Source organism: Salvelinus alpinus, chromosome 3 (genome assembly GCF_045679555.1).
Source record: "Salvelinus alpinus chromosome 3, SLU_Salpinus.1, whole genome shotgun sequence".
NCBI lineage: Eukaryota > Metazoa > Chordata > Actinopteri > Salmoniformes > Salmonidae > Salvelinus > Salvelinus alpinus.
The window spans coordinates 16,417,061-16,431,466 of NC_092088.1; the positions used below are offsets into that span (position 1 = coordinate 16,417,061).

The 14,406-nt window shown below is 41.7% G+C and overlaps 1 protein-coding gene across 1 annotated transcript; it reads right to left on the reverse strand.

Moving 5' to 3' along the window:
- Window positions 1–458: 458 nt before the first annotated feature.
- On the reverse strand, window positions 459–1,801 carry LOC139570111 (cholesterol 25-hydroxylase-like protein). The gene has a single exon (XM_071391666.1). It carries the CDS (start codon window positions 1,751–1,753, stop codon window positions 995–997), a length of 759 nt encoding a protein of 252 aa, XP_071247767.1. The 5' UTR covers window positions 1,754–1,801; the 3' UTR covers window positions 459–994.
- Between the last annotated feature and the right edge of the window lie 12,605 nt (window positions 1,802–14,406).

Here is a 14,406-nt window from a genome sequence, read left to right on the forward strand (position 1 = left end):
CCTGAACTTATTTAGGCTTGCTCTAACAAAGGGGTTGAATACTTAATGACTCAAGACATTTCAGCTTTTCATGTTTTTATAAAAAATATATATATATTTTTTTTTAAACATAATTCCACTTTGACATTATTGTGTGTAGGCCAGTGACAAAAAATCTAAATTTAATACATTTTAAATTCAGGCTGTAACACAACAAAATGTGGTCAACATTTTGGTCAATAAATGTTTTAACTGCCATTTCAATTAAAAAACTGCCATTCCAGCATGTCAATGCAAAAGTATGGTGCTTGAACTTGCAAATATGTATGTATCATATAAAACCATCTGGTAGACTGTTTCATGGTTGCTCTGCACGCAGCTTTGTTCTAAAAGAAATCTGAAAACTGTCATCTCTATAAATCAAGGACATAAACTAACAGGCTTATGAATAATGTAGATTAATGACAGCGAGCCACAGAGACGATTTCTGATATTAGTTTTATTGCTTCTTGTTTTATAACAAAAATGAGGGGTTCATCCCGTTTTAATAATGCATACAGCTTGAAACAGCTGAACATTTTGTTCAGTGTTGCTCACCCAGTAGCACTGAGAAGTTAACACAAACATTTCAATAGTCTTCAGTCATTCAATCCCAGTCAAATTCATTCCGATAGTTCAGTTAACTGGCATCAAAGGTCTAAACTGGTTCATGTTTTCAGTTTTGAAATGTGACCTACAATTAATCCACATACAACAATATATGTTTGTAAATCGTAGAGTCCATAGCATGAATCTTTAGCGATAACCTTCATATACAAGAGTCATAGAAAATCAGCTATAATAAATTACACATTCGGTGAAATAAATACTTTGATTAAAACAGCTCTATCTTAACTATGATAAATAACATCAGCATATGATACAATACATCACAAAGTGCCTGCACTCGGTATCCCATTCTTTTAACATAAAAGATATTCAACATGTCCATTTGCACCTTCTTCTGTGCATAAATTCAGTCAGAGCTCTTGTACAAGGTCCCAAAAAGCCTGTCCCAGTGTGTGAAGTACGGAGCGTAGTTGGATTTGAACTTCAGGTGGTGCATGTCATGGTGCGGAGCTCCACCGTAGAGCCCAAAGGGCACCAGTCTATGCGTGGACCAGGGCAGGTCATAGCCACAGTGGTCCTCCACAGAAAGCCAGATATTCAGTACATAGAAGAGCATCTCTGTCAGGGGGTGGCAGCCCAGCAGCAGAGGGTTAACCGACGCGAAGAAGCCCAGAGACAGGGTCTCCCAGGCCCCAGAGTACTCAGTGGTCAGGGCGAAGGTTGTTGTGTGCTTGTGGTGCACCTTGTGGAATGTCCGGTACAGCCAGGGCACCTTGTGGTGCAGCATATGCCAGATGAAAGACTGAAAGTCGAAGAGCAGGAGGCAGGCGACCACGTCCCAGATGAGACGCAGCATCCTGGGGGCTTCGGCTATGAAGCTGGCTGGTCTCCAGTACCAGTGCAGCACAGTGAGAGGGAAGAGGAACACCACATGGTTGTAGAGGGAGTGAGCCAGGCAGCTCCACATCATAGTCCAGGAGACGTGGCTCTTCTGCTGGATCTTAAAGGTCCTGATCCAGGCCAGCCTGGGGGAGAGGAGGTCCAGCACCACGAAGGGCAGGCAGAAGGTGAGGTAGACACTGAGTGAGAAAAGCACAGGGAAGAAAGGCGACATGAGCCACGCATGATACCCCAATATGAGATCCCATAGGCTCTGTAGAAGCATTGTGTTCAGGCTTGTGTGTGCGTAAGCTGGAAAAGCGTTGTTCAAACAGCTTCCTGCCAAAGCTGTCTCTCCCCTTTTATGTGTTTGGTATGAAAAGTATCCGCCCCCAGATGCTCCGTATAAAGACTTCCTGAACATTCTGGGGCCTTTTAACTTAGCCCAGTTATCTGACTCTGAGTAAGATTGCTCTGGATGCCTGTATTGGAAATCAAATAAAAGTTTATTGGTTGCGTACACAGATTTGCAGATGTAATCGCAGATGCAACGAAATGCTTGTGTTTCTAGCTCCAACAGTGCAGTAATACCTAACAGTACAAAACAATACAGACAAATCCCCAAAATAAAAGGCAATTAAGAAATATTAGAATGAGCAATGTCAGAGTCCGGAATATATATATATATATATAAATAATGGTGTTTATGGACAGTATATGAATAGAAAAGATGTGTACAGCAGTAGTTATATAGGATGAGCCTTGACTAGAATACATGATATACATATGAAGTGGGTAAAACAGTTGGTAAACATTATTAAAGTGACCAGTATTCATTGACTATGCACATACTGTAAGGCAGCAGTCAATAAGGGGCAGAGTAGAGTATTATTATACAAAATATCAATATAATCATTAAATAAATACATTCATAACTAGAAATGTGTTTTATTCGATTATACAGTATGTAAATGAGCAAGAGGGCATTCAACTGTTTGTAGACAGTCACAAGTGTGACAAATGTTTTGGGGATATACTGGCTGAAGAACTTCCCTACTTTGTGCATATGAAGAAATGCAACTTCTTTGAGAATTTCTCAAAGCCATGATGAATAATAAAATAATGTCACTTGCTTAACATTGTAATTCGATAGAATAGTAGAATGCTATTGTTTTCTCTGTTCTATTTTGGCTGGACATTTGCCTAAAGAGCATCTGCTCCCTTCCTCATCTTACCCCTTTCCTTTTCCTCTTTATCTAGTACACTACGCCACCAAGTGGTCAAGTTGAATCATCTTATATTCTGCAAATCCATTCAGTTGTTGAGGGGACTGTTGTGTACTCACGTTATAAAATTGGTTGTAAAGTTTTTGGCAGAATGGAAACTTGAAGTTTTGGATTCTATGCCAAGGAGTGGGTAGGTTTCGGCTGTGTATCAATTGTCAGCGTACCTGGCCAACACACTACTCGCTGCCTTCAACAGTAAAGATGAGGTAAGAAGCATAAGAGACAGGATCTCATAGACAAAACAGCATCTTTGACATTCCTGCTTCCTGCTGAAACTTGTGTAATTTCTGTTACACTAGTAATTTCTCGAATCGACATGGTATAACACAGTAACTCTAGACCACCTTTACTCCACACACAGAGAAGCGTACAAAGCTCTCCCTCACCCTCCATTTGGCAAATCTGACCATAATTATGTCCTACTGATTCCTGCGTTCAGGCAAAAACTAAAGCAGGAAGCACCAGTGACTGTCAATAAAGAAGTGGTCAGATGACGCAGATGCTAAACTACAGAACTGTTTTGTTAGCACAGACTGGAAGAATTACGGAACATATTCCAATGGCAATGAGGAGTACACCACATCAGTCGCTGGCTTCATCAATAAGTGCATTGACGATGTCGTCCCCACAGTGACCGTACGTACATATCCCAACCAGAAGCCATGGATTACAGGCAACATCCGCACTGATCTAAAGGGTACAGCTGCCGCTTTCAAGGAGTGGGACTTTAATCCGGACGCTTGCAAGAAATCACGCTATGCCCTCTGACGTACCATCAAACAGGCAAAGCATCAACACAGGACTAAGATTGAATCCTACTACACCGGCTCCAGTGCTCGTCGGATGTGGCAGGGCTTGTAAACTATTACAGACTACAAAGAGAAAGCACAGCTGCAAGCTGCCCAGTGACACGAGCCTACCAGACAAGCTAAATTACTTCTATGCTCGCTTCGAGGCAAGCAACACTGAAGCATGCATGAGAGCATCAGCTGTTCCGGACGACTGTGTGATCACGCTCTCCGTAGCCGATGTGAGCAAGACCTTTAAATAGGTCAACATTCGCATGGCTGCAGGGCCAGACAGATTACCAGGACGTGTACTCTGAGCATGCGCTGGCCAACTGGCAAGTGTCTTCACTGACATTTTCAACCTCTCCCCGTCTGAGTCTGTAATACCAACATGTTTCAAGGAGACCACCATAGTCCCTGTGCCCAAGAACACCAAGGTAACCTGCCTAAATGACTACCGACCCATAGCACTCAAGTCTGTCGTCATGAAGTGCTTTGAATGGCTGGTCATGGTTCACATCAACACCATTATCCCAGAAACCCTAGACCCACTCCGCCCCCAATAGAACCACAGATGATGCAGTCTCTATTGCACTCCACACTGCCCTTACCCACCTGGACAAAAGGAACACCCACGTGAGAATTCTATTCATTGACTACAGCTCAGCCTTCAACACCATAGTGCCCTCAAAGCTCATCACTAAGCTAAGAATCCTGGTACTAAACACCTCCCTCTGCAACTGGATCCTGGACTTCCTGACGGCCCACCCCCAGGTGGTAAGGGTAGGTAACAGCACATCTGCCACGCTGATCCTCAACACAGGGGCCCCTCAGGGGTGCATGCTCAGTCCCCTCCTGTACTCCGTGTTCACCCATGACTGCATGGCCAGGCATGACTCCAACACCATCATTAAGTTTGCTGATGACACAACAGTGGTAGGCCTGATCACCGACAATGATGAGACAGCCTATAGGGAGGAGGTCAGAGACCTGGCCGTGTGGTGCCAGGACAACAACCTCTCCCTCAACGTGATCAAGACAAAGGAGATGATTGTGATTACAGGAAAAGGATGACCGAGCACGCCTCCATTCTCATCGATGGGGCTGTAGTGGAGCACGTTGAGAGCTTCAAGTTCCTTGGTGTCCACTTCACCAAAAAACTATCATGGTCCAAACACACCAACACAGTCGTGAAGAGGGCACAACAAAGGCTATTCCCCCTCAGGAGACTGAAAAGATTTGGCATGGGTCCTCAGATGCACACAAAGTTATACAGCTGCACCATCGAGAGCATCCTAACTGGTTGCATCACTGCCTGCTATGGCAACTGCTCGGCCTCCGACCACAAAGCACTACAGAGGGTAGTGCGTACGTCCCAATACATCACTGGGGCCAAGCTTCCTGCCATTCAGGACCTCTACACCAGGCGGTGTCAAAGGGAGGCCCTAAAAATTGTCAAAGACTCCAACCACCCCAGTCATAGACTGTTCTCTCTGCTACTGTACGGCAAGCGCTACCGGAGCGCCAAGTCTAGGTCCAATAGACTTCTTAACAGCTTCTACCCCCTAAGCTATAAGACTCCTGAACAGCTAATCAAATGGCTACCCAGACTATTTGCATTGTCACCCCCGCACCCCGTCTTTTACGCTGCTGCTACTCTCTGTTTTTATCTATGCATAGTCACTTTAACTCTGCCTACATGTACGTAATACCTCAATTACCTCGACTAACCTGTGCCCCCGAACATTGATCTGTACTGGTACCCCCTGTATATATAGCCTTGCTACTGTTATTTTACTGCTGCTCTTTAATTATTTTGTATTTATATTTTTTTACTTATCTATTACTTACTTAAAACGTATTTTTCATAAAACTGCATTGTTGGTTAAGGGATTGTAAGTAAGCATTTCACTGTATTCGGCGCATGTGACAAATAACATTTGATTTGATTTGATGCGTGGGTTCAATTCAATTGAATTCATAATATTTAAATCCCCAAGGGGCAATTATTGCTGGGCATAAAAGCCCATAGGCTCCGTGCAGTCAATAGGCCTATAATGAAAACATGATCATAAATAAACCACAGGACCGGTGGCGAGCCGTAGTTCAGGGCAGGTGGGACAGTTTTGAGCCCAACCGGTTTGCACAAAAATATATATACAGTACCAGTCAAAAGTTTGGACACACCTACTCATTCCAGGGTTTTTCTTTATTTTACTATTTTCTACATTGTAGAATAATAGTGAAGACATCAAAACTATTAAATAACATGTGGAATCATGTAGTAACCAAAAAAGTGTTAAACAAATCAAAATACAGTATATTTAACATTTGAGATTGTTTAAAGTAGCCATCGTTTGCCTTGATGACAGCTTTGCACACTCTTGGCATTCTCTCAACCAGCTTCACCTGGAATGCTTTTCCAACAGTCTTGAAGGAGTTCCCACATATGCTGAGCATTTGTTGGCTGCTTTTCCTTCACTCTGGGCAACATTAAAAAAAAAACTGTCTGTTTTCAACAAGATGAGGTATTGGATTAAGAATTTTATGATCTCTCGATGCGATATAAATATATATGTTACATTTTTATTGTATTTCATGAATTAACTGAAGGCACACTTTAGCATCACCTGTGATATTTCTCCTTAAAATCATGATTTATTTAGCCTATACCGTTTTTGTAATTTAGTATTGCTAATAATACCTATTATTTGTATGATCGACTTGACATAAAACAGTAATAAACACACAGCATCTTCGATAGCGCTAGTGCAACATTCATGCTTGGGCAGTAGAGGGAGCTAGGCATTAGTGTAAGTGTGTGAAAAGCTAGAGAGGAGGCAGATAGTGCCTGTCAGGACTCAGGGGAGAGGGTGTTGATTAACCTGACTACCTTGGGCTCAAATGGGATTATGTGACACTCTGCTTTATGGTTCGACACCTTGGGAGGAGGAAGTGCCAACAACAGTTCAAATGCTGGATAGAAATAATTGTATTTTTCAAGGCAGATATGGAAGTCAAGCTGAAAGCACTTGAGTGTCACTCCAAGGCTGACATTAAGGAACTGGACAGCCTTCCTGAAAAACTCCTGGATTGCATCATGAAGATCTGCACTTCGAACCATGCCACATATTTCAACTTACTAGCCTTTCTGAGCCACCTGGAGGAAAACAATGTTAGTGCTCTTGAGTATCTCCACAAGGCTGAGAGTGCATTGAAGAATAGACAGGATGATACAGAGTTACTGGTAACCTATGCTAACTTTGCATGGGTTCACTATCACTCAGGGAACATGAATGATGTGGATGCCTACACTGTAAAACATTTCAGCCGCTCAGTAGCCAGTATCTTACTGTAAATTTACAGTAAATTACTGGCAGCACAGAAGCCAGTAAATGACTGTAGATGTACAGGACCTTTACTGTAACAAAAATGTATAACATATTACTGGACCACCTGACTAGAGTACCATGCTGTATTTCTAGAATTTACAGTGCATTACTGGAAGCACAGTGGTTAGTAAACTGTTGCAGATTTACAGTGCATTACTGGAAGCACAGTAGCCAGTAAATTACTGTAGATATACAGGACCTTTACTGTAACATACATTTACAGCATATTACTGGAACAGCTGACTACATTACCATGCTGTATTTCTAGAATTTACAGTGCATTACTGGAAGCACAGTGGTTAGTAAACTGTTGCAGATGTACAGTGCAGGTAGCTAGTGCCAACAACAGGTAGTATTCATGTTACATGTATTTTATCTTTCAATATTTTCAATACATATTTTGTCATTTGTATTTCACTGGCCCGAACTAGATTTCATGTAGCCTATTTTGTAAGAGTTTATTTAGAATACTTTTATTTAGTATTTTCTAATACAAATATATACTTGCAAGTAACACCACTCTCCATCTTATCCTCTCAGCCTCCATAAGTGCCATCTCATGCTTATCAATTGTTTCCCCTTTTTTTTTATCCTTATTGCCAGTTCTTTACATGTTTTCATGCTGATTTGGTGTTCTGGACTGTGGTCGTGTGAAGTCAGCAAAGAACTTGCATGTTTCCAGTCTGTCAGTCCTGAGTTTGCTAAATACATTTTCTTATTAGAAAAGAGTTTGCAGCAGAAGCAGAAGAGGCTGTTGTTTCTTTCAGAATACACCAATCAACTTCAAGGTCTTCCTGAAATACTGGTGGTGGCATCTTCTTACATTACTCTCATTCCTTGGGAAAACAAAGTCAGGTGGTACCTCACTTGGTCCTCTGCAAACTAGTTGTGTCCGAATTCTGTCAGTCAGAACTGAAAGCCAGTCAGCAGGGTCTGTAGACAGAGGTTCATCCTCAGCAGTAGGATTTGGTGGAGATGCTGCTACAGGCATTTGTAATGTAGAGCACATAGGCATTAGTTTACACACATTATTCACAGCATTTATAGTGGTGGAACATCCCACATACATACCCAGTAATAATAAAATCATCATTGTTACCTACAATATGGAAACTTAAAACTTTACAAAAGATAAATTATTTATCTTGTTTATGTTATGCAGGGTTGCACGCATAAACACATGTGCGTGTACCCACACACACACATGCGTGCGCGTGAGCACAAACACACCTGAAGAATCCTGCTGGTGAGAAGTGGAAGCAAATGGGTCTTCATCCTCATCTTCAGGCTCAGACAACATTTGTGAAGAGGCCTGTGTGGCTGAGGAGGTGGATGGCTCCTCATCCTGAGGATCTGAGATCATTTCTGAAGAGGCCTGTGTGGCTGAGGAGGTAGATGGGTCCTCATCCTGAGGATCTGAGATCATTTCTGAAGAGGCCTGTGTGGCTGAGGAGGTAGATGGGTCCTCATCCTGAGGATCTGAGATCATTTCTGAAGAGGCCTGTGTGGCTGAGGAGGTAGATGGGTCCTCATCCTGAGGATCTGAGATCATTTCTGAAGAGGCCTGTGTGGCTGAGGAGGTAGATGGCTCCTCATCCTGAGGATCTGAGATCATTTCTGAAGAGGCCTGTGTGGCTGAGGAGGTAGATGGCTCCTCATCCTGAGGATCTGAGATCATTTCTGAAGAGGCCTGTGTGGCTGAGGAGGTAGATGGCTCCTCATCCTGAGGATCTGAGATCATTTCTGAAGAGGCCTGTGTGGCTGAGGAGGTAGATGGCTCCTCATCCTGAGGATCTGATATCATTTCTGAAGAGGCCTGTGTGGATGAGGAGGTGGATGGCTCCTCATCCTGAGGATCTGAGATCATTTCTGAAGAGGCCTGTGTGGATGAGGAGGTAGATGGCTCCTCATCCTGAGGCTCCGAGATCATTTCTGAAGAGGCCTGTGTGGCTGAGGAGGTGGATGGCTCCTCATCCTGAGGATCTGAGATCATTTCTGAAGAGGCCTGTGTGGCTGAGGAGGTGGATGGCTCCTCATCCTGAGGATCTGAGATCATTTCTGAAGAGGCCTGTGTGGCTGAGGAGGTAGATGGGTCCTCATCCTGAGGATCTGAGATCATTTCTGAAGAGGCCTGTGTGGCTGAGGAGGTAGATGGCTCCTCATCCTGGCCAGTTCCAGAGGGTGCTCCAAAATATTTCACAAGTGCCCCTGAATTTGCATTGAAATACAGTATATGAGTCTGACACCCTAAATACATTTGTTGCACAATTAAATATAAATGTCAATATGCACAATTTATCAAACTTTCAGAAGAGGAACCAAATTAACCATACAACCTCCTTGGCTAATTCTAGGCATAAGACACCCCAAAAGACTCAATATATCACAAAAGATACAAAATATCAGCATAATATAGATGTCTTTTAAGTTGGCCTACAGCATTGGAAATTCCCCTTACTGAGTTCAGGACCTAGTCAATACAATCACAGAAAACCTCTATGATGTCACCTCAATGAAACCAAATCAAGAATGTGCTAGTTAGGTTGTAATCGTTTTGTGGCAGGCTACACACACTATCATGATGAAACTGTGTGAAATTATATCCAATGTTATGTAAGCTAGTAGGACAGAAAACGGAATATTGTTGCCCTATGTGTAATAGCATAGCAAGCAACATAGCAACATAGGCTAACAAACATATGTCTTATACTAGCCTATTTCATTCAATGCATAATTTTATATTCATAAAGAGATGACATAGCTGCATACCTTTATCTTTGACCGTTTCTCCTCTTCTTCTTTCCTTTTTTTCCTAAACTGGGCATCTGATGGCTAAGACCTTTTCTTATCCATTTGTGTTGATTTGGCACTCGAGCATCAATACATTACCCATCCCCCAACACTGTCAACCAAGAGTCAAGACTACATTACCCATCCCCCAACATTGTCCAAAATGCAGGTGTTCCAGCCTAGCTCAGTGCTTTCTGTGGTGGTGGGGCAAGCCAGCAGAAAATATGGAGCGTTGCGCCGTGATTGGCTCAGTGTTCTGTCACTCATGGGGACACTACGTCACCGCCAAGTCTAACGGTAGAGCTGTACATTTCTAGCCCATTGGGTGCTGCCATAGAGTTACATTAGAAGTGCCCATCCAAGAAGGCTCAAGGTCATTGGCCACAGATAAAATCACATCAAATCACGTTATATCTACAGCAGCTTTGATTGGACTGATCATGTCAACATCATACTTTCAAAATCTTAGCTAGCAGTCATCATCATGAATCAAGTTGACAATCTACTGGCAAATCCTTTTTAATCCTTGTCATATGAAGGGAAATAAAGAAGAGAAATAACAGATAAAACGTATCGGTGCTCATCAGCCATTGGACATAAACATTACACAACAAGTTGGAAATCGCAAATTCAACAATGAGTGGTTTGGAAGGAATCAGTGGCCAACTGCAAGTATTGCAAAGCAGTCATTAGCCTGCTTTTCAGTGGAGTGGCTGTGGCTGTGTGGTCCCAAGTCTAAGATTAAGGGTCTCTTTTCCTAGTTAAAAATGTAAATGCTGTCAAGGAAGCATGATTTGTGCCGCGCTCAAAACAACTGTTAACTCGGAACTGCAAAATGAGGACTTTAGTGAGTGCAAGACTAACTGGGAATTCACAAACAATGAGCTACGACTGGGAAAATACGTTTTGAACTTTCATCCAACTCGAAATTGTAAAATCGGGAACTCGGTCCTCTTTCTAGAGCTATGACCTGAAGATCACTTACGTCATCATGAGTCAACCTTTTTTCCCCCCCGAATTCCCAGTTGTCTTGAATGCACCACAAATCCAGAGAATGTCAGACTTTGATGACCAGGTTTGATGACAAAATTTGCCCACGAAGGACCGCCACGCCACCTTACTGTTCAAGTGAGCACAGCACAACAGGGTGAGGCTGCATAAATGATGTAATATGCCAGGGAGATACAGTTGAAGTCAGAAGTTTACATACGCCTTAGCCAAATACATTTAAACTCAGTTTTCACAAATCCTGACATTTAATCCTAGTAACAATTCCCTGTCTTAGGTCATGTAGGATCACCACTTTATTTTAAGAATGTGAAGTTTCAGAATAATAGTTGAGAATGATTCATTTCAACTTTTATTTCTTTCATCACATTCCCAGTGGGTCAGAAGTTTACATACACTCAATTAGTATTTGGTAGCGTTCCCATTAAATTGTTTAACCTTGGGTCAAACGTGTCGGGTAGCCTTCCACAAGCTTCCCACAATAAGTTGGGTGAATTTTGGCCTATTCCTCCTGACAGAGATGGTGTAATGGAGTCAGGTTTGTAGGCCTCCTTGCTCGCACACGATTTTTCCGTTCTGCCCACAAATGTTCTATAGGTTTGAGGTCAGGGCTTTGTGATGGCCACTCCAATACCTTGACTTTATTGTCCTTAAGCCATTTTGCCACAACTTTGGAAGTATGCTTGGGGTCATTGTCCATTTGGAAGACCCATTTGTGACCAAGCTGTAACTTCTTGACTGATGTCTTGAGATGTTGCTTAAATATATCCACATAATTTTCCTTGCTCGTGATGCCATCTATTTTGTGAAGTGCACCAGACCCTCCTGCAGCAAAGCACCCCCACAACATGATGCTGCCACCCCCGTGTTTCACGGTTGTGATGGTATTCTTCGGCTTGCAAGCCTCACCTTTTTTCCTGCAAAAATAACAATAGTCATTATGGTCAAACAGTTCTATTTTAATTTCATCAGACCAGAGGACATTTCTCAAAAAAGTTCGATCTTTGTCCAGAATTGCAGACTGTAGTCTGGCTTTTTTATGGAGGTTTTGGAGCAGTGGCTTCTTCCTTTCTGAGCGGCCTTTCAGGTTATGTCGATATTGGACTCGTTTTACTGTGGAAATAGATACGTTTGGACCTTTTTCCTCCAGCATCTTCACAGGGTCCTTTGTTGTTGTTCTGGGATTGATTTGCACTTTTTGCACCAAAGTACGTTAATCTCTAGGACACAGAACGCGTCTCCTTCTTGAGCGGTATGATGACTTTGTGGTCCCATGGTGTTTATACTTGCATACTATTGCTTGTACAGATGAACGTGATACCTTCAGGCATTTGGAAATTGCTTGTGGACTTGTGGAGGTCTTGTGGAGGTCTTTTGATTTTCCCATGATGTCAAGCAAATAGGCACTGAGTTTGAAGGTAGGCCTTGAAATACATCCACAGCTACACCTCCAATTGAGTCAAATGATGTCAATTAGCCTATCAGAAGCTTCTAAAGCATTGACATCATTTTCTGGAATTTTCCAAGCTGTTTAAAGGCACAGTCAACTTAGTGTATGTAAAGTTCTGACCCACTGAAATTGTGTTACAGTGAATTATAAGTGAAGTAATCTATCTGTAAACAATTGTTGGAAAAATTACTTGTGTCATGCAAACAGTAGATGTCCTAACCAACTTGCCAAAACTATAGTTTGTTAACAAGAAATTTGTGGAGTGGTTGAAAAACGAGTTTTAATGACTCCAACCTAAGTGTATGTAAACTTCCGACTTCAACTGTATGTATACTGTAGCTAAGAAAGTAATACTAATTGTTGTGTAGTATCTTACAGATAACTAGAGGCTAGAGCTGACCCCTGGCTGCGGTAGCTACTTGCTAGCGTAGCTTATTCATTCACCTCAGTCGAGAGGGGATGAAACATTAACTAACTTTACATGTCAGTTACAATACTGGCTCAGCTCTGCAAATAAACAGTTGTTTAGTTGTTTTCTTTTAAGTTAAACAGCAGTTACCTTGCCAGCTACATCAGTCAACTAAAGAGCAGCTAATCTCTGCTCTGCTTCCTTTTACAACTTTGTGATGAAAGAGCGCAACACATACACACTGAACTATGCTCATACACACTGAACTATGCTCATACACACTGAACTATGCTCAACTCTCCCGTGCTGGTCCAGCCAGAATGTCAGCCCACACACACCAGACAGCCTACCCGACCGCTTGGAGGCATCTGCATGGTTTTAAAGCATACTGTTACCAATTCTTGTCTCACATTCCAATGATAAAACTGGACGGGACACAAATGCAATTTCACACAACCCAACTGGCTGGGTCAAAATTACTCAGCGTGTGTTCTGTCCAATATTTATCCAGCGCTGGGTTACCAAATAACCCATATTGGGTTGTTTTTAACCCAGCATTTTGTTTGAGTGTAGCTACAAATCGCCATCAATTTGTTAAAACAAGTCATGAAAAAAAGATGCATGCCGCTAGGATGGTGCACATTCTAGATACATTTTGATTCAGTTGTTGATGGTACTGTTCTTCTTCAATCAGAGCTTGTTGGCAGAATGGACATTTTTGGCAAGCACATATCCGTTTCGTTTTCCTTTCTGCTAAATGAAAAGCTTTGATATAACAGGAAGTGGGTAGTGTCTCTGAGGGTTATTATCTCAATACTGTAGCCTGTCTTCTCTGCCATTGACTGTAAAATGAGGTAAGAATTTTACTAAAATTATAACATATTTGAATGACATGCACATACATAATCTCTCTCTCTAATGTACTTAATATAACACAATAATAAGCAATGCTGTTGTGTTATGAGTGAGCAAGAGAGAGAGGAGTTATGGCGGACTGAACACTTTGCTGCAGAACGTCTCAAGATAAAAACGGAATATTCAATATTTATAAATTTCACTAAATATTAGCACTTCACTCCACATCCTCGTGTGCAATAACCTTCAATCTGGATAACACAAAACGAATTATAAGGCTAGAGAAATGTACCAACCAATATTACCAATACAATCAACACCCAAACATGTTTGAAAGTAAGCATGGTGAACCAATCCCCAGAAGAAAACGCAACTCCTCGATAGCTATTGTAAAATATACTGTGTCCATAAAATGTATATAGGTTCAGATCTTTTGTGAAACAGCACAGTTCAAAAATATATGGCAAATAAAAATCAAACTGGAAGGTCTTCAGAGATAGATCGGAGGGCTTGAGGGAAGCTGAAGGAAAAACAAACAAAAAATAACTATTGTAAAATATATTGTGTCCGTAAAGTGTATATAGTACGTATTAGCTGGAAGTAGAAACCTATGTGTTGTTGTCCATTATTTTACTCCAATTAGGGAAGGTTAGGGGAAAATAATTTAAAAAATATATATTTTTTAAAGATATACAGTACCAGTCAAACGATTGGACACACCTACTCATTCCAGGGTTTTTCCTTATTTTTACTATTTTCTACATCAAAACTATGAAATAACAAATATGTAATCATGTAGTAACCAAACAGTGTTAAACAAATATAAATTATATTTGAGACCCTTCAAAGTAGCCACCCTTTGCCTTGATGACAAATTTGCACACTCCGGCATTCGCTCAACCAGCATCATGAGGTAGTCACCTGGAATTAATTTAAATTAAGAGGTGTGCCTTGTTAAAAG

Excerpts from the sequence above, each read along its gene's own strand:
- LOC139570111 (XM_071391666.1), bottom strand. The coding sequence starts at position 1,753 with ATGCTTCTACAGAGCCTATGGGATCTCATATTGGGGTATCATGCGTGG.